Source organism: Saccopteryx leptura, chromosome 2 (genome assembly GCF_036850995.1).
Source record: "Saccopteryx leptura isolate mSacLep1 chromosome 2, mSacLep1_pri_phased_curated, whole genome shotgun sequence".
NCBI lineage: Eukaryota > Metazoa > Chordata > Mammalia > Chiroptera > Emballonuridae > Saccopteryx > Saccopteryx leptura.
Window position 1 is genome coordinate 285,908,448 of NC_089504.1, and position 21,590 is coordinate 285,930,037.

Sequence of the window (21,590 nt, forward strand, 5' to 3'; positions counted from 1 at the left end):
AGGAGGGGAGCCTGATCCCAGATGGAGAGACCTAAGGGTATGGGGCAATTCGTGCTAGAGAGGAGATGTGGATAAAGTTCCAGAGCCAAGATGTGAAATTTATTTCCTCAGTGAGATGAAAAAGGTAGGGAGGGGGGAGTGGAACCCTGAGCTTGTTGCTTAGTCAGCCCCTTCCCTTTCCAAATCTAGCATATCCACAGCCGGAGCACCTTGGAATGTGCCTACAGGACACACCTGGTTGCAGGTATTGGCTTCTATCAGCATCTCCTTCTCTATATCCAGTCCCACTACCAGCTTGAGCTGCAGTGCTGCATCGACTGGACCCATGTCACCGACCCCCTCATAGGTTAGTGAAATGTGAAAAGTGGACTTGAGGAGCAAGTTCATAGCCTCTACCTCTGCTCTTCTTACCTCTCAGGTAGCTTGTGACCCAGCCAGGCAGAGAGGAATCTGGCAAGACCCACAAATGGTTTATGAAGTTTGGATTTATCCAAATGAGCATATGAATTAGGGTGCAGATCTTAATAAAAGAGAGGCTCTGTTGGTCTGGGATTGTAGACTGATGCAGAGTCGGGAGGAGGGGTGGAATGATCTAGATTAGGTCTGGCACTGGAAGATGGTATTAATAGCATTTGTTTTCTTCTCCCAGTTGAAATTGGCTGGCACTGTTTCTTTAAAGCTCAGAGATTGTTTCTCAGTGTTTGATGAAAGTACTAACATTTTTAGAAATGTTGGGGATATTTTGGACATTCTTTGAATATAATACAAATCTATAGCCATCAGGTATCGGCAGCTACAGTTTACCTCCTTTTCTAGTTGGTAGTTTTCTCTTTAATTCAGCCACCCTTTAGTACTCCTTCTCTCTTCCTCCAGCTTCGCTTGTTCTTTATACTCCCTTCTTTTCCCCCAACCCCATGCTCCTGCCCCCACCAGGACATAGACATTGTGTGTCAGAGATGGAGGTTGTGTTCGTGCCACCACATGGAAGCATTTTCTGGTTAGAAGCACATTACTGTATTTTGTGCATTTAAAACCATCATTTAGCCCTGGCTGGGTTGCTCAGTTGGTCCTGATATACCAGGGTTGTGGGTTCAATCCCTGCTCAGGGCATATACAGGAATCAACCAATGAATGCATAAATAAGTAAAACAACAAAGTTGATGTTTTTCTCTTTCTTGTTTTCTTTCTCTCTACCTTCTCTCTCTAGATCAAAAACTATATCATTTTTAAAAAACAGCCCTGGCTGGTTCGCTCAGTTGATAGATCATCAGCCCAGTGTATGAATGCCCTGGGTTCAATTCCCAGTCAGGGCATACAGAAGAAATGACCATCTACTTCTCTCCACCTCCCTCCCCCTTCTCTCCCTCCTCCTGTTGCGTAGCCAGTGGCTCGATTGTTAAAGCAGCATGGGCCCTAGGTGTTGAGGATAGCTCAGTTGGTCTGAGTGCAGCAGCTTCAGGCACTAAAAATAGCTTGATTGATTCAAGCATTGGCCCCAGAGGGGGTTACTGGGTAGATCCTGGTTGGGGTGTGTGTGGTAGTCTGTCTCACTATCTCTACTCCTCTCGCTTAAAACAAAACATTCATCATGTATAGGTTTATACCAGATGGCCAGAGGTGTGTAGCCTAAAAAAAGATTAAGAACCCTTACTTCAAAAGGTTGGTTCCCACCTGACCTGTGGTGCACAGTGGATAAAACGTCGACCTGGAACACTGAGATTGCCGGTTCGAAACCCTGGGCTTGCCTAGTCAAGGCACATATGGGAGTTGATGCTTCCTGCTCCCCCCCCCCCATCTCTCTCTCTCTCTCTCCCTCCCCCTCTCAAAAAATGAATAAATAAAATCTTTTTTTAAAAAAAGGTTGGTTCACCAAACTACTTTAGTTTTTCTCTTTAGAATTGATATTTTTTCCATTCAGCCAACTAAGAGATGCCTCTATAGAAAACATTAGGAAGGGCTTTTCAGAATGGGAGCTGCACCCCCAGGAGAGTGGCAGCAAGGTGGAATAGATAAAAGGATGGTCTCTGGAGTCAGACTACCTTTTGAGTCCTGACTCTGTCACTCACCCGCTGTATGACTGATTTCCTCAGCTATAAAATGGGAGGAAAAGGAGTAGCTACCTTACGGGGTCGCCGTGAAGCTCAGCTAAGTTGGTATTGTAAGACTCTTAGACCAGTACCCAGCACATGAGAAACTGCCTCCCAGTGAGCTCAGACTTTCTGAACTGAAATTACAAGGAGGTGAGAGCCCAGCCATCACCATCCTCGGGCAAGGCAAGTGTACCATGTTCCTTCCTGGTTAGACTGTTCAGTCTGCTACTGTCTCTTCTGTGACTTCTCTCCTAGGCAGAAGCTGAGCATTTACCTTGGCCTCATTTATATTCCATTCTTCCTGGGCATGTTTCCCTTCTTGACCCAAACATTTTACCTTTATGTGGTGATCTACCCAAGGCACCCATGACTGTCCTGACACTTGAGCCTCACCTCTTCTTCCTTTCTAGATGCCTTCCTATGATGACTTATCACATGACATTGCCCCAGGGAGCTATGCTAGGTTGAGGACCCTAGCCCTTCTTCTATTCCTTTTCCTTCCTGTCCTATGAATGAGTCTTACCTGCAAAACCTTTGTGTCCTGGATGAGTGTCTTCTCTGTCCTGTAAGACAGTGTTCCAAGACTAGCCCTTGATTCTTGAGTTCCTTTCTCCACCTAGGAAAGGTATTTCCCTGTAGGTAGGGGAAGAGAAGGATGGGTTCATAAATCTCTCTCTCTTTCTCAGGATGCAAGAAGCCAGTGTCTGCCTCTGGGAAGGAGATGGATTGGGCACAGATGGCATGCCACCGATGTCTAGTGTACCTGGGGGATTTGTGTAAGACAATGAATCTTTCATTTCCTCTGTTTTAGGCTATAGGACAGGCTCTAGTTGCTTCAGTTGTTGGTTCCACCCTTTTGTGATTTGAGAGCAGGAGGAGTAGTTTGGCCTCTGATAACTTTCTTTTTTGTATGCTTACAATGTTCCCTTTTCACTGCTCTTCCATGAGTCAGAGAGGATACAGGAAGAAGGAAAATGCTTTTGAGCTTTGAGAAAGTCCAGGTGATAAACTTAGTTTTAGTAGTGTATTAGGAAGATTTTAATTTCTTCTTTGTGGTTTTTTTTTGTTTGTTTGTTTGTTTTCTTTTCTTTCTTTCTCTCCATGGACTCATAGGGGAATTGAAGTCAGGTTCCAGGGAGGACTTATCTGCCTAACAAATGTTTCTCAAAATGGAGAAATACTCTTTCTATGGCTCCTGGGTCTCCAGTTCTAATAGACAAAGGGTCATCATTAGGCTGCTGGTGTGTGGCTTTTGGGTACATTATCTTTTATTGACCTGAGGCTCCTTCTCCCCCTGCCCCAAGCCCACTTCTGGAACCCTCAGAGCAGGTGCACAGCAAGAATCAGCTGTTTTACAGTAGACTGAGCACTGTCATCAGTAATGTCTTCTCTCTAGGACTGAGCAGTTACATTCCAGAACCAAATATCAGAAGTCTTTCTAAGTAATTATAAATGCTGCAGCTTCCTTAATTGGGAAGAGATAGTTAAGAAGAGCTTCTTTACTTTACAAACTAAGTATTGTTTACATTTTTAATTTACTAGTGAGAAGGAGAGGGTCGGACAATTTGCTCATAGTCATGCACATTTAAGACTGTGCTAGAGACCCAGGCAGCTGGCCTCCTAGCTCATGTGTCTTCCTCCCAGGCTCTTACTACAGTTCCTCAAAGTGGGCGCCCAGATGAGAGAAAGATTTTCTGAAACATGAAATCATCACATTTCTCTTCCTTTTCTCTCTCCTGCAGCACGGTATCAGAATGAATTAGCTGGCGTAGACACCGAGCTTCTAGCTGAGAGATTTTACTACCAAGCCCTGTCAGTAGCTCCCCAGATTGGTAAGTGGACCCTTGTTTGGGCCTTCTAACCCAGCATCATTTCCCAAGAGGAAGATCATGTTGAGATGGCAGGCAGGCCACACTCACTGTCCCCTGGTCCTCCCCTCACTCAGTTCTCTTGTGTTTCACCTTGGTTATGCATTGTCCCCCTTGTGATGTGCATTCAGAAGATGATGGATGGGAAAGAGATATGGGAGTTTGGAACTAAGAAGGAGGGAGGGAGAAGAGAGGGAAGAGAGATGTTTTCCTTGTCTCTGAGGTCTGGATAGAAAGAGGAGACTGGACTCCATCTGCCCCCACGGGGAATTAGGCTTCATTACAGGAGGAAATGGGGATTAGAGAAAGGCATGTCAGAGGTAAGAAACAGCTGGGTTAGAGAGGAAGGCTCCAGGGAATTCTGTCAACCTTGGAAGAGTCATATATGCCACTGAAGGAATGAGACCCGTCAATGCTGAAATTCTTGTCCTGCTGGGCAGGACTGATAGGAAGTGAGTCTATAATCGATAATTCCCTGGAGGAAGAAGATTAAGCTGCTAATCACCTAGACATTTGCAAGATGCAGCTTTTCTCCCCATGAGTTCTCTAATGCTTAGTTTTGGTTGGGCCTGGCCGCTTTGGGTGAGTATTGTGGCTACAGGCTGTGTGACTTTCTGACTTTTCTATCTCCCCAGGAATGCCCTTCAACCAGCTGGGCACCCTTGCAGGCAGCAAGTACTATAATGTGGAAGCCATGTATTGCTACTTACGCTGGTGAGTATTTGCTGCTCTCCCCAGCCCTGTTTTCTTATCTGTGCCATTCCTGCTTTGTTTTTCCTCTTCCCTTCATCTGTCTCTAGCTCCTGGCTGAAATAGATAGGGGAATGCTATGATTGACAGGTCCCTCCTGCTGGGGGCATTCTGACACAGTCCTGCTGCTTTTCATACAGCCACCTGGGTTTATAGGCTATTAGGCAGCTAAAATAGCTCTTCACTATCTTATGCAAAATATAGGATTATTGTCTTGAAGAAGGAAATAAATTTGACAGAGTTGGTAAAATGTTACTAAAGTAATAGCCTCTGACAAGAACCTCAGAATTGTAGAGCTTCAGTGTTTGGAGGTGACGGTGATGATAATGTGGGGAACCAGCTTCCCCAGATCTGACACTCAGCTCTTAGGATAAAAAAAGACATTATTTAAAATTTTTTGCTTACTATTTTTAATTTATCTTATTTTATTTTTTTTTTAGCGAGAGAGAGACACAGGAACGGAGAGAGATGAGAGAAGCATCAACTTGTAGTTGTGGTACTTAGTTGATCATTGATTGCTTCTCATATGTGCCTTGACTAGGGGGCTCCAGCTGAGCAAGCAACACCTTTTTAAGCTAGTGACCTTGGTTGCACTTAAGCCAGAGACCCTGAGCTTCAAGACTGGCCTTTAGGCCTGACCTGTGGTGGCGCAGTGGATAAAACGTCAACCTGGAAATGCTGAGGTCGCCGTTTCAAAACCCTGGGCTTGCCTGGTCAAGGCACATATGGGAATTGATGCTTCCAGCCCCCCCCCCGCCCCCCCCCGTCTCTCTCTCCCTCTCTCTCCTCTCTAAAATGAATTAAAAAAAAAAAAAAAGACTGGCCTTTAGGCTCAAGCCAGGGACCATGGGTCAGGTCTGTAATCCCTTGCTCAAGCTGGCGATATTGGGGTTTCGAGCCTGAGTCCTCAGCATCCCAGGTCAACACCGCACCACCACCTAGTCAGGCAAAATCAATCAATAAAATCTTAAAAAAAAAAAAAAAAAAAAGACAGCTAGAGAAACATTAATTTGTTCTATTGATTTATGCATTCATTGGTGATTCTTATATGTGCCCTGACTGGGGATTGAACCCACAACCTTGGCATATCAGGATGATGCTCTAAACAGGCTGAACTACCCAACTAGGGCAGAAAACATATTTAAAAGTAATTTTTAAAGCCCTTACCAGTTGGCTCAGTGATAGCGCATCAGCCTGGTATGTGGATGTCTCAGGTTCAATTCCTGGTCAGGGCACACAGGACAAATGACCATCTGCTTCTCTACCCCTCCCCCTCTCCCTTCTCTTTCTCTCTTCCCTTCCAGTAGCCTTGGCTCTATTGATTCAAGTGCATTGGCCCTGAATGCTGGGAATGGCTCCATGGCTTCACCTCAGGTGCTAAAATACATAGTTTGTCTGCCGAGCAATGGAGCAGCAGCCCCAGATGGGCAGAGCATCACCCCACTTGGGGCTTGCTGGGTGGATCCTGGTGCGGGCACATGTGGGAGTCGGTCTCTCTGCCTCCCCGCCTCTCACTTAATAAAAATAAAAATAATAATTTTTTATTTTTCAATTACAGTGATGTACAATTATTATTAGTTTCAGGTAAACTTTATTTTATTGATTTGAGTAAGAAAGAGAAACATTAATTTGTGTTTCACTTATTTGTGCATTCATTGGTTGATTCTTGTACGTGACCAGACTGGTGATTGAACTCACAATCTTAGCTTATGTGGACGATGCTCTAACCAACTGAGTTACCTGGCCACGGCAGGTCAACACTTTTTCAGGGCACTCAAAGTTGATTAGGCTTCAGTTACTGAGTCACCATCACTAAATGCACCTGAGACTGAAAGGTAAACCAGAATGCCATTGATTGTGTTATAGTGAGAAATGAACTGCCAGGGAAACTGGGAAATTCACTATTGTCATCAAATCAGGGCTGAAGTGTACTTGTGGATCCAATTATTCTAGGAGAGCTTATATTGGCAATTGAGCTTCAAAGGAAAGGAATAAAATGGTATTCATAGCTTAGGTGGTCAAATACTGAAGTGTAAAGGAAAATACCGAATTCTGCCTTAAAATTCTTTGTGCCGTGATCCTGGGTTCGCTTGTCCAGTGAACCTGTTCCCTATTATCAACAAAGTATTTGCTCTTGCAGTGCCTCTCTTCCTTTCAGTACAGACTCGCCTTGTACCACTGTATTTGTCCCTAAATATCATTGTCCTGGGTTCCTCCTCACACTTGGGATTATGATTTAGGGTGAGTCACTTCCAAAGAGAGCCAAGTGCATCCAGGTGTAGGAGGTGCCCAGGAAGATTCTCTCCTGTGCTAAAACAGTTACATATCTCAGGCAGGGGTGAGGCAGGTGGGTAGGGCTCAGTTCGGCAGTTCTCCTCTTGGTGTCACTGTCCAGGATTAATATTGATATTCAGCTGACCTGGAGGTCGAATATGTCTGAAGGGTGAGCTCAGCTGGACCCCTCTCCCTCTCCTTGTAGTCTCAGGGTCTCTTCAAATGGTTTCTTCCTCAGGGTAGACGGACTTCTTACATGGTGGCTCAAGGCTCCAACAATGAGTAATGACCTGAAATACTTGGAAGTAGAATCTGCTAGTCTCTTTAAAGCCTGAACCTAGAAACTGACAGAGTTACTTCTACAATATTCAATTGGTCAAAGCAGGATTTAGTCCTTTCCTCTTCCATCAATACCCTGTCCCCCAAGATTTAAAGGGCTGAAGAGATATAAAACCTACTTCTCAACATGTATCTCTTTTATACCTCTTTATTTTTTTATTTATGCCTGATTTTTAATAATTAAAAGGTTTTTGTCTTTTAAAATATTTATTGATTTTTTTGCCTGACTAGGTAGGCGGTGGCACAGTGGATAGAGCTACGGACTGGGATGCGGAGGACCCAGGTTCGAGACCCCGAGGTCGCCAGCTTGAGCGCGAGCTCATCGGGTTTGAGCAAGGCTCACCAGCTTGAGCCCAAGGTCGCTGGCTCGAGCAAGGGGTTACTCGGTCTGCTATAGCCCCCTGGTGAAGGCACATATGAGAAAGCAATCAATGAACAACTAAGGAACCACAACGAAGAATTGATGTTTCTCATCTCTCTCCCTTCCTGTCTATCTGTCCCTCTCTCTAACTCTCTCTGCCACAAAAAAATTAAATAAATAAATAAAATGGGAAAGAAAATTAAATAAATAAATAAAAGCTCACCAGATGTCAGAGATAGACACAAGAGTGGACCAGAGAGCTAAATATATATATTTATTTTTAGGGGGGGGGGGTACAGAGGCAAGAGTGAGGGAGAAGCAGGAAGCATTAAATCATGCTGTTTCCTATATGTGCCTTGACTGGGCAAGCCCAGGGTTTTGAGCCGGTGACCTCAGCATTTCAGGTCAATGCTTTATCTACTGAGCCACCACAGGTCAGGCTTGTTTTGTTTTGTAAAATGGCTTGCCTGACCTGACCTGTAGTAGCTCAGTGGATAAAGCATCAACCTGAAATGCTGAGGTCACTGGTTCAAAACCCTGGGCTTGCCCGGTCAAGGCACATATGAGAATTGATGCTTCCTGCTCCTCTCCCTTCTCTCTCTCTCTTTCTTTCTCCCCCCCCCCCTTTCCTCTCTAAAAATGAAAAAATAAAGTCTAAAAAAAAAAAAAAAAAGGCTTGCCTGACCAGAAGGTTGTGCAGTGAGTAGAGCATTGATCTGGGATGCTGAGGACCCAGGCTTGCAACCGTGAGGTCGCCAGCTTGAGTGCAGGCTCATCCAGCTTGAGTGTGGGCTCCCCAGCTTAAGTGTGGGGTCATAGACATGAGCCCATGGTCACTGGTGTGAGCCCAAACCAAAAGGTCTCTAGCCTGAAGCCCAAGGTTGCTGGTTTGAGCAAGGGGTCACTAGCTCAACTGGCATCCCCTGGTCAAGGCAGATATGAGAAGCAATCAATGAACAACTAAAGTGCAGCAACTATGAGTTGATGCTTCTCATCTCCCTTCCTGTCTGTATCTCTCTCTCTCTTAAAAAAAAAATTAAAAAATATACTGAGCATCACACAATTTTGTCAGGCACTGTACTCTGATATTGTCCCTACATATAGATGAGGAAATGAAGCCTGAGAGAACACGTGTATTGCCACGGTCACACAGCTAATACATGGTAGATAGAGCTAAGTCTCCAAATTGAGTCAGTCTTGCTGCAAAGTCTATGACCCTAACAGTGTGCTATGCTTTTAAACTTTTTAAAAATATATTTTGTGTGTTTATTTTATTGATTTTAGAAAGAGAAGAAGGGAGAAAGAGACAGGAACACCAATCTGTTTCTTGCCGTGACCAAGGATGAAACCGGCAACCCCTGCACTTTGGGACAATGCTCTAACCAAATGAGCTACCCGGCCAGGACTTAAGTCTTTTTCCTTTATTTTTTTTTTTCCAGAGAGAGAGACAGAGAGAGGGACAGATAGGGACAGACTGGAAGGGAGAGAGATGAGAAGTGTTAATTCTTTGTTGCAGCACCTTAGTTATTCATTGATTGCTTTCTCATATGTGCCTTGACCCGGGGTCTTCAACTGAGCCAGTGACCCCTTGCTCATGGCAGCGACCATGGGGTCATGTCTGTTATCCCATGCTCAAGCTGATGATGTCAGGGTTTCAAACCTGGGTCCTCAGCAACCCAGGCCAACACTTTATCCACTGCACCACCACCTGGTTAGGCTATATTTGCATTTGAATGAGCATTAGGCTCAACTGAAATGTATGTAAATATCCTTAAACATAGTAAATGCTTGTTAAATACTATGTTTTAGGCACTCAGTGCTTTAAAAAAATGGAGAGAGGGATGGTAACTAAGTTAAGTTTATAATATAGAGTAGGATTGTTTCATTTTTAGATATAGAGGAAACCTAGACATCATCTTTATTCTGAGGAAGTTGTGTGTATGTGTGTGCACATGTGTTTTATCAGGAGAGTAGCTTTCACCCTGAGTATATCTAGTAAGGGAGGTTGGGGTAGCCTGTATTTACTAGAAGCATTGTTTCATAAAACCCTGGCAGAGTGATGTTTCCCTTCCCTTCGTGTCCTTGCCAAGACTCAGTAGCTTGCTTCTGTGTCTCCTTCAGCATCCAGTCAGAAGTGTCCTTTGAGGGAGCCTATGGGAATCTCAAGAGGCTATATGACAAGGCAGCCAAAATGTACCATCAGCTGAAGAAGTGTGAGACTCGGAAACTCTCTCCCAGCAAGAAGCGGTGAGTGAAGCCTGTGGCAAGAAGGGGCTCTTCCTGATTTGGTGCAGTAGAACCATAAGGACTCTGGAGCCACTCAAGATTTACCCTGGGCTCCTCTCATTTCAGATGTAAAGACATTAAGAGGTTGCTGGTAAACTTTATGTATCTGCAAAGCCTCCTGCAGCCCAAAAGCAGGTAAGTGGAAGAGAGCATGAGCAGGAACTCTGTCTAGTTAGCCCATCCATGACAGCTCCTTTACAGAGCACGCTTGAAGGGGAGGGAGTGGGCTGCTGAATTCTGCTTCTCAAATATAAATTCTGTAGCCAGTTAGTATTTTCTTTTTTTTTTCTTGTATTTTTCTGAAGCTGGAAACGGGGAGAGAGTCAGACAGACTCCCGCATGCGCGCGACCGGGATCCACCCGGCACGCCCACCAGGGGGCGACGCTCTGCCCCTCCGGGGCGTCGCTCTGCCGTGACCAGAGTCACTCTAGCGCCTGGGGCAGAGGCCAAGGAGCCATCCCCAGCGCCCGGGCCATCTTTGCTCCAATGGAGCCTTGGCTGCGGGAGGGGAAGAGAGAGAGAGGAAGGAGGGGGGGTGGAGAAGCAAATGGGCGCTTCTCCTATGTGCCCTGGCTGGGAATCGAACCCGGGTCCCCCGCACGCCAGGCCGACACTCTACCGCTGAGCCAACCGGCCAGGGCCCAGTTAGTATTTTCTTAGCATCCCTCACTGTTTTGCCTAAGGAAGGGTTCTGTGCCGATTCCCCTCTGAGCAGCTCTTCCTCTGGCACAGAATGGGCTTTTTTAAATTTTATTTTATTTACAGAGACAGAGAGAGATGGACAGACAGGGACAGACAGACAGGAAGGGAGAGAGATGAGAAGCATCAATCATTAGCTTTTCATTATGACACCTTAGTTGTTCATTGATTGCTTTCTCATATGTGCCTTGACTGTGGGGCTACAGCAGAGCAAGTAACCCCTTGCTCGAGCCAGCGACCTTGGGTCCAAGCTGGTGAGCTCTGCTCAAACCACATGAGCTTGCACTCAAGCTGGTGACCTTGAGGTCTCGAACCTGGGTCTTCCACATCCCAGTCCAACACTCTATTTACTGCGCCACCGCCTGGTCAGGCACAAAATGGGCTCTTAATAGATGTTGAAGGAATAACTGAATGGGAAGCCCACTTACATCCCTTCCATTTTATGTCTGCCTTTCCCATATTGTTTTGTCTGCTTCAGAGATCAGCCTGGCCTGACCAGGCAGTGGCGCAGTGGGTTGAGTTGTCTGCCTGGGATGCACGGGTGTGTCCGGCTCGAGCGTGGGCTCACCAGCTTGAGCGTGGGGTCGCTGGCTTGAGTATGGGATCACTGGCTTGGCTGGAGCCCCTCAGTCAAGGCACATATGAGAAAGCAATCAGTGGACAACTAAGGAGCTGTAACTATGTGTTGATGTATCTCATCTCTCTCCCTTCCTATATGTCTGTCCCTGCCTGTCCCTCTCTTTCTCTCAAAACAAGAGAGAGAGAGACCAGCCTGGCACCTACTCCCCCCGCTGCACTGTCTGAAGTCTCCCTTGCAGGATCCCTTAGTCTTTTCTCTGAATCCTGTATTCCCAACTCTCCACCTGCCCCAGCCTCCATCACTAACCTCCACTATTATTCCTGCCTTTTTGTAGCACTGTGGACTCAGAACTGACGTCTCTTTGCCAGTCAGTCCTGGAGGACTTCAACCTCTGTCTCTTCTACCTGCCCTCCTCACCTAACCTCAGCCTTGCCAGTGAGGATGAGGAGGAGTATGAGAGCGGGTATGCTTTCCTCCCAGACCTTCTCATCTTTCAAATGGTCGTCATCTGCCTTATGGTTGTGCACAGCTTAAAGAGATCAGGTAACTCTTTCTGGGTCCCTCTTTTCTTTCCCACTGGCTTCTGGGATCCTCTACCCTTTTCTGCAGTTTCTATTTATAAACTTCTACCACAAGCAGCCCCTTCACTACTGTGTCGCTGTGTGGCTGTGGGAGAGTGAGGGACAAGGTGCCTTACCCTAAAGGGCCTCCTGATGAATGAACAAGGCAAGCAACATATTTCCTTTCCCCATTGCCTCACTCCCGCAGACACACACACCCTTGGCCAGGACCCAGGCAGATACAAGGGTCAATTCTGCACACTTTCCTGGCAGAGGTATATGTAGAGCAAGGTGGAAGGAAGGAAGGGAGAGGCAGGGCTGGATATGAAGGTGCTTGAGGTTTGCAGAAGAGCCTTTGTGAAGGCATCAAAGCCAGGAAAGATGAGATGGGACAGGAGGATGCGCTTATGTGAGGAAGTGCTGGGTGAGCTGGCACAATCTAGATTGCAGGATAATAGTGGAAAGTCTTTTTAACCTTAGAAGAAGCTTTGAGAGGTAATTTGATCCTTGGAAGGGTTGAGAATAAGTGAGATTGGGTTGGAATCAGTGGTGCCTCATTCTCAGGGCCTTGGGCCCCTAATGCCTGGCTTTCCTGGCTTTAGGATCCAAGCAGTACAGTGCAGCTATTGCCTTCACCTTGGCCCTCTTCTCTCACCTCGTCAATCATGTCAACATACGGCTACAGGCTGAGCTGGAAGAGGGCGAGAATCCCGTCCCGGCATTCCAGAGCGATGGTACAGGTGCAGGAATGGGGGAGGATGTGACTGGAAATGTGAGCATGTGGATCCAGGGAGGGGAGCACAGGCATGGCGGGGTTGGTGGTGCCGAAGGATATCTTCCAGCTTTCAGCCTCCGCTTTGTCCCTAGGTCCTACCTGCCCGTCCTCTTTCCACAGATGAACCAGAGTCCAAGGAACCCTTGGAGAAGGAGGAGCCTCCTCCCACAGCACCTCAAGTGGATGATGTTAGAAAGAGCCGGAAGTTCTCCCGCCTCTCCTGCCTCCGCCGCCGCCGCCACCTGCCCAAAGCTGGTGATGACAGTGACCTGAGCGAAGGCTTTGAATCTGACTCAAGTCATGACTCAGCCCGGGCCAGTGAGGGCTCAGACAGTGGCTCCGACAAGAGTCTTGAAGGTGGGGGAACAGCTTTTGATGCTGAGACAGACTCGGAAATGAACAGCCAAGAGTCCCGATCAGACCTAGAAGATATGGAAGAGGAGGAGGAGACACGGTCCCCAGCCCTCGAACCCCCTCAGGCCAGGTCAGAGGCTCCTGAACCCCTCAATGGCCCTCTGGGCCCCAGTGAGGCTAGCATCGCCAGCAATCTACAAGCCATGTCCACCCAGATGTTCCAGACCAAGCGCTGCTTCCGACTGGCCCCCACCTTCAGCAACCTGCTCCTCCAGCCCACCACTGAGCCTCACACATTGGCCAGCCATAGGCCCTGTGTCAATGGGGATGTGGATAAGCCTTCAGAGCCAGGTATTTAGGGCCTCTGTTCATGATCCTGCTCTGCTCCACACCTCCATGCCATCAGCAGTCACCTGAGAGAGGCCACTTCACTGTCTGCGAGCACCTCTCACCTCCATCCTTGCAGCCTTACCTTTGGCCCTCTTCATAGCCAGGATTTTTTCCTGAGAACCCTCATCACCTGCTCACTTCCTCATTCCCAGCTCCAAGCCTACCTCATGGTTTTCTTCCTCTCTCCCTTCACCCTACCCTGTGGGTTTGGGGCTTCTTCATGTGACAAGTGCAGCTACAGTTTCTTCCCCTGGTGCCACCCCAGGTCCTGTCAGAACTACTGGAAGTTAGAAAAACCAGCACTCACCAGGGCAGGTGAATTAGAGTGAGACTTACCTCCTGAGCGTCTTTCCTACAGGGAGCACCTGGTCAGCAGCAGCAGTGAGCACTGCTTGAGTCTGTGCCAACCACTAGGCTGGGCCTTTTTCAGGTGTTATCTCACTTAACTTTCACAGCAGTCTGGTGGTGGAATTGTTGCTACTCCTGATCTAAGTGCTGTTCTTTACCTCCAAGCTGCTATACATGGTGCTCCCTTGGTCTGGGCCGTATTTTTCTTCTCTTTCCCAAACCTATTGCTTGGCTAATTTTTACTTGCTGTATAGATTGTAGCTTAAAAGTTAACTTGATCTGGGACTTCCAAGGTTAGGTTAGATTTTCTTTTCCTCCCCTCCCCTTCTCTTCCCTTCTTCTTTTTCAGTGAGAGAGACAGGAAGGGAGAGAGATGAGAAGCACCAACTTATAGTTGAGGCATGTTAGTTGTTCATTGATTGCTTCTTAGACATGCCTTTACTGGGGGCTCCAGCCAAGTCAGTGACCCCTTGCTCAAGCCACCGACATTGGGTTTCAAGCCAGCAACCGTGGGGTTATGTCTATGATCCCACACTCAAGCCAGCGACCCTGCACTCAAGACAGATGAGCTCATGCGCAAGCGGGCAACCTCAAGAGTTTTGAACCTGGGATCTCAGTGTCCCAGGTTGACACTATCCACTGCACCACCACCAGTCAGGCAGGTTAGATTTATTTTACGTGAGCTCCTTTAGTTTCTGCACTTGTGCAGCTTCCAGCCCTTTCCCAGTCAAGTGTAATTGTCTATTGACTTTCCTGTCTCTCCCAGTAGCCGTGAGCCTCTTGAGAGCAGGATAGTCTATGTTTTATCCTCAGTACCTAACACTACCTGGCATATGGGTGGGACTTAGGAAACATTGAATAAGAGAAATGATGCTTAACCAGGTGGTGGCGTAGTGGATAGAGCATCAGCCTAGGATGCTAAGGACCCAGGGTTTGAAACCCCGAGATTGCCAGTTTGAGCATGGGCTTATCTGGCTTGAGCGTGGGTTCATAGAATGACCCCATGGTTGCTGACTTGAGTCCAAGGTTGCTGCCTCCCCCCCCCCCATGCATGTGTGCGCAAAAAAGAAAAAGAAATGAGGAAGCTGATGCTCAGAGATTGACTTAGCATACCGAGTTGCAAAGTTGAAGAGCTAAAAACTAGAAGTAGTTCTTTTAGTTCTGTACCCCTTTTCTCCCTGCAGCTCCCCTCTGTCTGCCCTGCCATCCAGCACAGAGTAGACACTTCATAAGTACTGGTTGAATAGCCTGACCATGTGGTGGTACAGTGAATAGAGCGTTGGCCTGGATGCTGAGGACCCAGGTTCAAAACCCTGTAGTTGCTGGTTTGAACACAGAGTAACTGGCTTGAGCGTGGGATCATAGACGTGAGCCCAAAGGTCACTGGCTTAAAGCCCAAGGTCACTGGCTTGAGCAAAGGGTTACTGGCTCGGCTGGAGCTCCCCAGTCAAGGCATGAGTGAGAAAGCAATCAATGAACAACTAAGGTGCCATAATGAAGAATTGGTACTTCTTATCTCTCTCCTTTCCTGTCTGTCCCATCCTCTCTCGCTAAAAAAAAAAAAAGAAAAAAAAAAGTATTGGTTGAATATAGCTGTAGACCAGCCTCACAAATTACCTTGAGACTAAAAGAATCATTTAGGCCCTGGCTGGTTGGCTCAGTGGTAGACTGTTTGCCTGGCATGTGGGTGTCCCAGGTTCAATTCCCAGTCAGGGCACATAGGAGAAATGCCTGTTTCTCCACTCTACTTTTGCTTCTCCCTCTTTCTCCCTCTCTCCCTCTCTCCCTCTCTCCCCCTCCCCCTCTCCCTCTCCTCCTCTCTCTCCCCGTCTCCCTCTCCCTCTCCCTCATTACCCCTTCCTTTCTCTCTACCTCTCTCCCTTTCCCCCTCTTCCTCCCCTCCTCCTGCAGCCATGGCTTGATTGGAGCGAGGTGGCCCCGGGCACTGAGGATGGCTCCATGGCCTCCACCTCAGGTGCTAAAAAGAGCTTGGTTGCTGAGTAACAGAGCAACACCCCAGATGGGCAGAGCATTGTCCCCTAGTGGCCTTGCCAGTTGGATCCCTGTGGGGACACATGTGGGAGTCTGTCTCTCTGCTTCTCTTCCTCTCCCTGAGTTAAAAATTATAAAGGATCCCCTACTGCCAAACGTACACAGCTTCCCAATAAATGGTTGTGGGGAGGAAAGAAAAAAAAATTATAAAGGAGCCTGACCAGGCGGTGTCGCAGTGGATAGAGCGTCAGGCTGGGATGCGGAGGACCCAGGTTCGAGACCCCGAGGTCTCCAGCTTGAGCACAGGGCTCATCTGGTTTGAGCAGAGCTCACCAGCTTGGACCCAAGGTTTCTCTGGCTTGAGCAAGGGGTTACTTAGTCTGCTGTAGCCCCACGGTCAAGGCACATATGAGAAAGCAATCAATGAACAACTAAGATGTCGCAACAAAAAAAACCCCTGATGATTGATGCTTCTCATCTCTCTCCGTTCCTGTCTATCCCTTTCTCTGACTCTGTAAAAAAAAAAAAAAAAAATTATAAAGGAATCATTTACAAAGGTACCAGGCTCTTGGTTGAAAAGCAACCAGTTAGAAGTTAGTAGGTCTGGAAAAATTAAGCAGGGATCTATAAGTGAGTTTTTTATTTTTCATATCAATATTTTGCAAAAGAGTCCAGACAGGGTGGGACATGCTCTCCCCACATACCTGAAGCCTGTTGTCACATGCCTATTCATCCCAGTTCTCTTCACCCACTCCCAGGCTCTGAGGAGGGTTCTGAGTCAGAGGGGAGTGAGTCCAGTGGGCACTCCTGTCGGAATGAGCGCAGCATCCAGGAGAAGCTACAAGTCCTGATGGCAGAAGGCCTGCTTCCTGCTGTGAAAGTCTTCCTGGACTGGCTGCGGACCAACCCCGACCTTATCATTGTGTGTGCACAGGTGTGTCACTCCACTGCCCTTTGTCAGGTCTCGGCATTGGAGAGTATGATGGGGCCTAGGAATCCCCTCTGATGGTCTGCTCAAGATTAGAGTTGTTTCCAAGCACCTGCTCTGTGCTGGGCTCTTAACACTTTCTACGGAGGAGTAGGCCTGAGCTTTGCTTTGGAAGAGCCTATGACCTGGAATATAAATTGTATGGATGGGAAAGTGAGAGAGCTTCTTACTCTGCTTTGTATCTCCAATGCCAGGCATTGTACCTGTCATTAGGATTAATGCTGATGAGAATATGAGTTTGGTGAGTCTCAGGAGAGGAAAGCATACTGAGCAGTAACAAAAGAGATGGGAACTAGGGAATTGGTGGCATTTTCAGACGGGTTGTGAAGGTGCTTAGGGAATAGCTCAGTCCTGCAACCGGACCAAATGGTGTCAAGCTGACAGCTCAAAGGCTGGCTGGGGCAGTGGTGGCCGCAGGTTCAGAGTCTTGGTCTTGAGCCTCTGGTGCTTTTATTCAGTGTAGCTTTACCCTAGTAGCGCACCTGCCCTGAGTGGAGGTCCCTTCTCCTTGCAGGGCGCCCTAGATGAGAGGGGTCAGGGCCACACACACCATTGGGTGTGTGCTTATGTCTGATGACAGCTTAATTACTCGGTCACTGTTAGTCATTGAGGGAGGTGGGGTCACATTTCTGAGAGGTGTCTCAGTGTGGGCATAGTGAGGTTCTGTAGTAGGCGTGGAGAAGCGTCCTTCCATGTTCTGGCTTTTTCTACCACCAAGATTCAGACAGTTCTTCCTGTAGTAGCATACCTTCTCTTTTTGTAAAGCCTTCAGCTGGGGGTAAAGTTCAGCAAGGCTCCATAGCCCCCTTCATTCCTCTCGGTTTCCAAGTCCTCCACAAACCCTTCTTGACCTCTGTTCATTTTTTATCAAGTCTGACTAGGCTTGTGATCACAACCGGCAGCCTCTCAAGTAGTGCTTTCTTGCTCCCTCCCGTCCCCCTCCCCCACTGCCCTGGCTGAGGACCTCTTCTGCCCTCTCTCCCCAGAGCTCTCAGAGTCTGTGGAACCGCCTGTCTGTGTTGCTGAATCTGTTGCCAGCTGCTGGCGAGCTCCAGGAGTCTGGTGAGTGACTCCCAGCACCACTCTCCTTTCTCTCTCCCTCATTGGCCCCACGAAGCCCATCCCCCCCTGCCTGGTAACCTGGCCCTTGGTGTAAGGAGGTTAATGGGATTCACTGCCAAGCCTCCCTCGCACACAGCAGTCATTGTGGCCTTGGCCTCTCTGGTTTCTCACCTCAACACTGCCCCACTGTGGGCAGGTGGCCTGGTCTTCCAGAGGATGGCAGTGGAGTCATCCCTGGGGATGGCAGTGGAGTGGGCAAGAGCAGACAGAGTAAGGGTGACTCGGAGGCCAGCTGCAGGTGCTGGTGGCACGTTGGTGCCTTGGTCAGGGAGCATTGATCTCGACCTCCAGAGCTCATCTGCCGGGCTTGTTTCCTTCCACTACCTTTCAGCCGAAAACCTCCACATTCTCCTCCGACTGGACTCAGCAAAGGCTAGGTTCCTTCCTTCCTCCAGAGTCAGCCCCTCCTTTCACTTTCATCCTGATGTCATTGCCCTTGGTCACGGAGCCTTAGTCTGAGCTGTCCTGGTTCTCCCCACCTGCTCTGCTCGTCCAGCCCTTCCAGCTCTGGGCTTCTGCATTTGTCTCTGTCCTGTCCTCCATTTCTCCCCATTCTGTCCTCAGGGTATGTATATCTCATTAGCCTGGGAATCTCCAAAGGACCAGGCTGTGTCCCTCTGACTGGGGGTTTCCTTAGGGCAGGTGGTCTCATGGGTCCTCTTTCTCCCCAGGCCTGGTCCTGTGTCCCGAGGTCCATGACCTTCTTGAAGGTTGTGAACTGCCTGACCTCCCCTCTAGCCTGCTGCTCCCCGAGGACACAGCACTTCGCAACCTGCCTCCCCTCCGCGCTGCCCACAGACGCTTTAACTTTGACACGGATCGGCCACTGCTCAGCACTTTAGAGGAGGTGAGAACATCATTTCTCAGGCCACAGGTTCTGTTGTTAGTCAGACACAGTAGCACAGCAGGTGCTCAGCGCTGGCGGGGCAGGCAAGCACGCCTCCCGCCCAGGCAGGGAGTGAGCCATTGAGCTTGCTGTCCTTCCTGGCGGATGTCCTTGCACAGGTCTGCTGTGGGTAGGGTCTTCCTCCCCTTTACCTATCTTTTGTAGAGGACAGAACAAATGAATTCTTTGGGCTTTGAGTCTTTTATCAGTCTCTTTTTTTTTTTCCTATGGGCCCAGGCTTCTCTGAGCTGAGCATCAGACAATCAGAGAGTTAGAGCTGGAAGGGCTTGCACTGCCCACTTAGTCCTTGAATCTGTGTCACCACGTGGGCATCTGGGGGCAGCAGAGGGAAGCCAAGCAGACAGGCTGCTGGGCTTCCTCCCTCCTCCCTCACCCCCGACACACACACTTTTTCGTTGCTCTCTCTGTAGCCAGAGCAGCTTGGCTTTATTCTCTTTGGCAATTTAGGGTTCTAGATAAGGTATTTGATGGGAAGAAGGGTTCTGCCGATAAAAGTAAAGTAAGTTAGAGATGTTGGTTATACCTGAGGAACTGAGAGTCAGAGGAGAGGGATGGCATTAGAAGCCAGGCCTCCAGGCTCTTCTCAGCCCGAGTCCTGGTTCTCTGGTCCTCTGAGTCTCTCGCCCTTTTTGCGTACTCCTCGCAGCTGGAGGCTTTGGGCCTCGCTGCTCCTATTTTGCACCCTGCAGACCACGAGCCTTTCCAAGGAGCACTTGTTGCTGAGGTGGCTGACGTAGGGAGGCAAGGGGGCAGGAGCCCTAGTGGGCAACCCTGCTCAGCTGGGCTGGGCCCCTGTGTCTCCTCACAGTCAGTCGTACGAATCTGCTGCATTCGCAGCTTTGGCCACTTCGTCGCCCGCCTACAAGGCAGCATCCTGCAGTTCAGCCCAGAGGTCGGCATCTTCGTCAGCACTGCCCAGTCTGAGCAGGAGAGCCTGCTGCAGCAGGCCCAGGCCCAGTTCCGCATGGTGAGTCAGCCCCGCTACCGTCCGATCCACTCAGCCCCCGTTGGACTCACTGGGAAACCAGGGTGAGGGACTTAAACTGGTGGCCCGTGACTGAAGAATGTGGTGATGGGGTTGAGAAACTGAGCCTGGGGAGAGAGGAAGCAGGGAAGGAAACTAAGGGAGAGGCTGCCCGACAGGAATGAGAGTTGCTCTGAGCAGAGGCAGCATGGCACTGGACCAGTATCCAGACAGCCTGGGGATTGGGGGCCATCTCTGTCATGTCCTTGTCTGTGATTTGAGCGAGTTGCTTAACCCTTGCTAAGCCTCTTTCCTTTTCGGTTTTGTGGGAATTGCAGCATCAGCTTTCGTTGTGATGATGGAATGATAGTGCCTATCAGGCACCTTGTACATGATCACAGCAGATGCTCCCTCTCTTCCCTTCCCTCTCAGAGGGCTGAAGACGGACGAATGGAAGGGAGTAGAGGGATGTTGTATCAGACACCATGCAGGGACCTTCCCATCCCCCAGAGGCCTCAGACAGGTGGAGGCGGCCTATTTTACCCCTTTTCCATTCAGTAATTTATCCCATAAATATTTATTGAGAGTCTGTTCTGTGTCGGACCTGTCAGTATTCCAGGCACTGAGGTTACAGCCCCAAACAAGACAGACTTTTCTCTTGTGAGGCTAATACTTTGTGAGCACAGTCTGTGTTCCACAGTGGGGCCTGCATAGCTCTGGGTATGTCGTCCTCCCTGAGCTGAGTGGCTCCCGTACACTTTGGGGGGGGGGGGGCGGCATGTGGCTAGGGAAGCCTTACGTTCTTTTTCATCCTAAGCCAGTCCTTTCCCTGTGTCCCTCCTTCCTTAGCCCAGGCTTCCCTACTTGTCTGAGCACCTCCTTCCTGCACACAGTCTTGGCTGGGAAGGAGTACAGGCTCTCCAGAAATTCTCTTCCTTACTGTCTTAAAAGCAAGGACATTTTGTTAAAAATAATTCTTTGTGTTAAGGTTTTTACTGCTGTTCCATTGGGGAATATACAGGAGGGTTACAAAAATGACCATGGGGAAATTACATAGCTTCAAAAACTGTTAAAAGTTTTTGCAAGCATTTCCTCTAGCCTAAATTCTTGAAGACTGCTCCAGAGGGGCAAGGAGTACCTGAGAGCGCCTCTCATGTGGTATTGGACACCATCGACCAAGCTGGCCCCGGGCCACATTGCCACGGGGCTGCCTCCTGCTCTGCCTGAGTCCCAGGGGTGCACCCGAGGGCTTTATCTCCTAGCAGCAACAGCAGTGTTGTCATCGTCATACTGCCATGCTAGCCCCTGTCATTTATCGAGAGCTTTCTGTGTGCAAAGCCTGGTTTGTATGACATCTCATTTAACCCTCGCAGCAATCCTGTAAGGTAGGTGCTGGATCCTCATTCTACAGATCAGGAAGCGCTAGGGCTCTGAAATGGACAGATCAGGTTCTTGTCTGTGTTCAAAGCTGCTGTGGGCTCAGTTTTCTGGTACCACTTGGGCACCAGAAGTCGCTGCTCCTACTTTCTGGGGCTCTTCCATCTCTTCTGGTGAGACCTCAGGTTTCCCCAGAGGAACACGTCAGCCCACATCTCTGAACTCCTGGACCAGAGGCGGCAGAGCCTGAGATCCACACAGCACTCCTCTTCCTGGGTCCGGGTGGATCCCCACTCATTGCACTGGGTCGCTGGGGGGACTTACTCCCATCCCTCTCCTGGAACATGGGGTTTCACAACTCTAATTTTAGCCTAAAAGTAAGATTCCTGGGCTTGATTTTGACAGTTAGAAAAGGTGAGTTTGTCTAGTGCTCTATTTCCTTACCAGTCTGCCAGTGGCCTATAAGAAAATGGCTCTCACTTAAGTTCTGGTCTTCTTTCCTTCCTCTACCAGTATTTTTCAAAGGGGATACTCAGCATTTTGGGCAGGAGCACTATTTGTTGTG

At 48.7% G+C, this 21,590-nt stretch overlaps 1 protein-coding gene across 3 annotated transcripts in view; it reads left to right on the plus strand.

Annotated features, from left to right (window-relative positions):
• The window catches only part of SMG5 (SMG5 nonsense mediated mRNA decay factor), a 37,919-nt gene that overhangs the window by 10,688 nt on the left and 5,641 nt on the right, over positions 1 to 21,590 (plus strand). For 2 of the 3 annotated variants that reach the window (XM_066362198.1, XM_066362196.1), the window contains 13 exons: positions 190 to 346; positions 2,777 to 2,866; positions 3,833 to 3,922; positions 4,594 to 4,672; positions 9,804 to 9,929; positions 10,035 to 10,103; positions 11,583 to 11,791; positions 12,411 to 12,548; positions 12,704 to 13,288; positions 16,426 to 16,601; positions 17,642 to 17,717; positions 18,449 to 18,624; positions 19,493 to 19,651. In XM_066362198.1, the coding sequence (XP_066218295.1) occupies positions 190 to 346; positions 2,777 to 2,866; positions 3,833 to 3,922; positions 4,594 to 4,672; positions 9,804 to 9,929; positions 10,035 to 10,103; positions 11,583 to 11,791; positions 12,411 to 12,548; positions 12,704 to 13,288; positions 16,426 to 16,601; positions 17,642 to 17,717; positions 18,449 to 18,624; positions 19,493 to 19,651 (2,130 nt within the window). The remainder of the gene's footprint in view (positions 1 to 189; positions 347 to 2,776; positions 2,867 to 3,832; positions 3,923 to 4,593; positions 4,673 to 9,803; positions 9,930 to 10,034; positions 10,104 to 11,582; positions 11,792 to 12,410; positions 12,549 to 12,703; positions 13,289 to 16,425; positions 16,602 to 17,641; positions 17,718 to 18,448; positions 18,625 to 19,492; positions 19,652 to 21,590) is intronic. The other variant, XM_066362197.1, reaches the window with a different exon arrangement.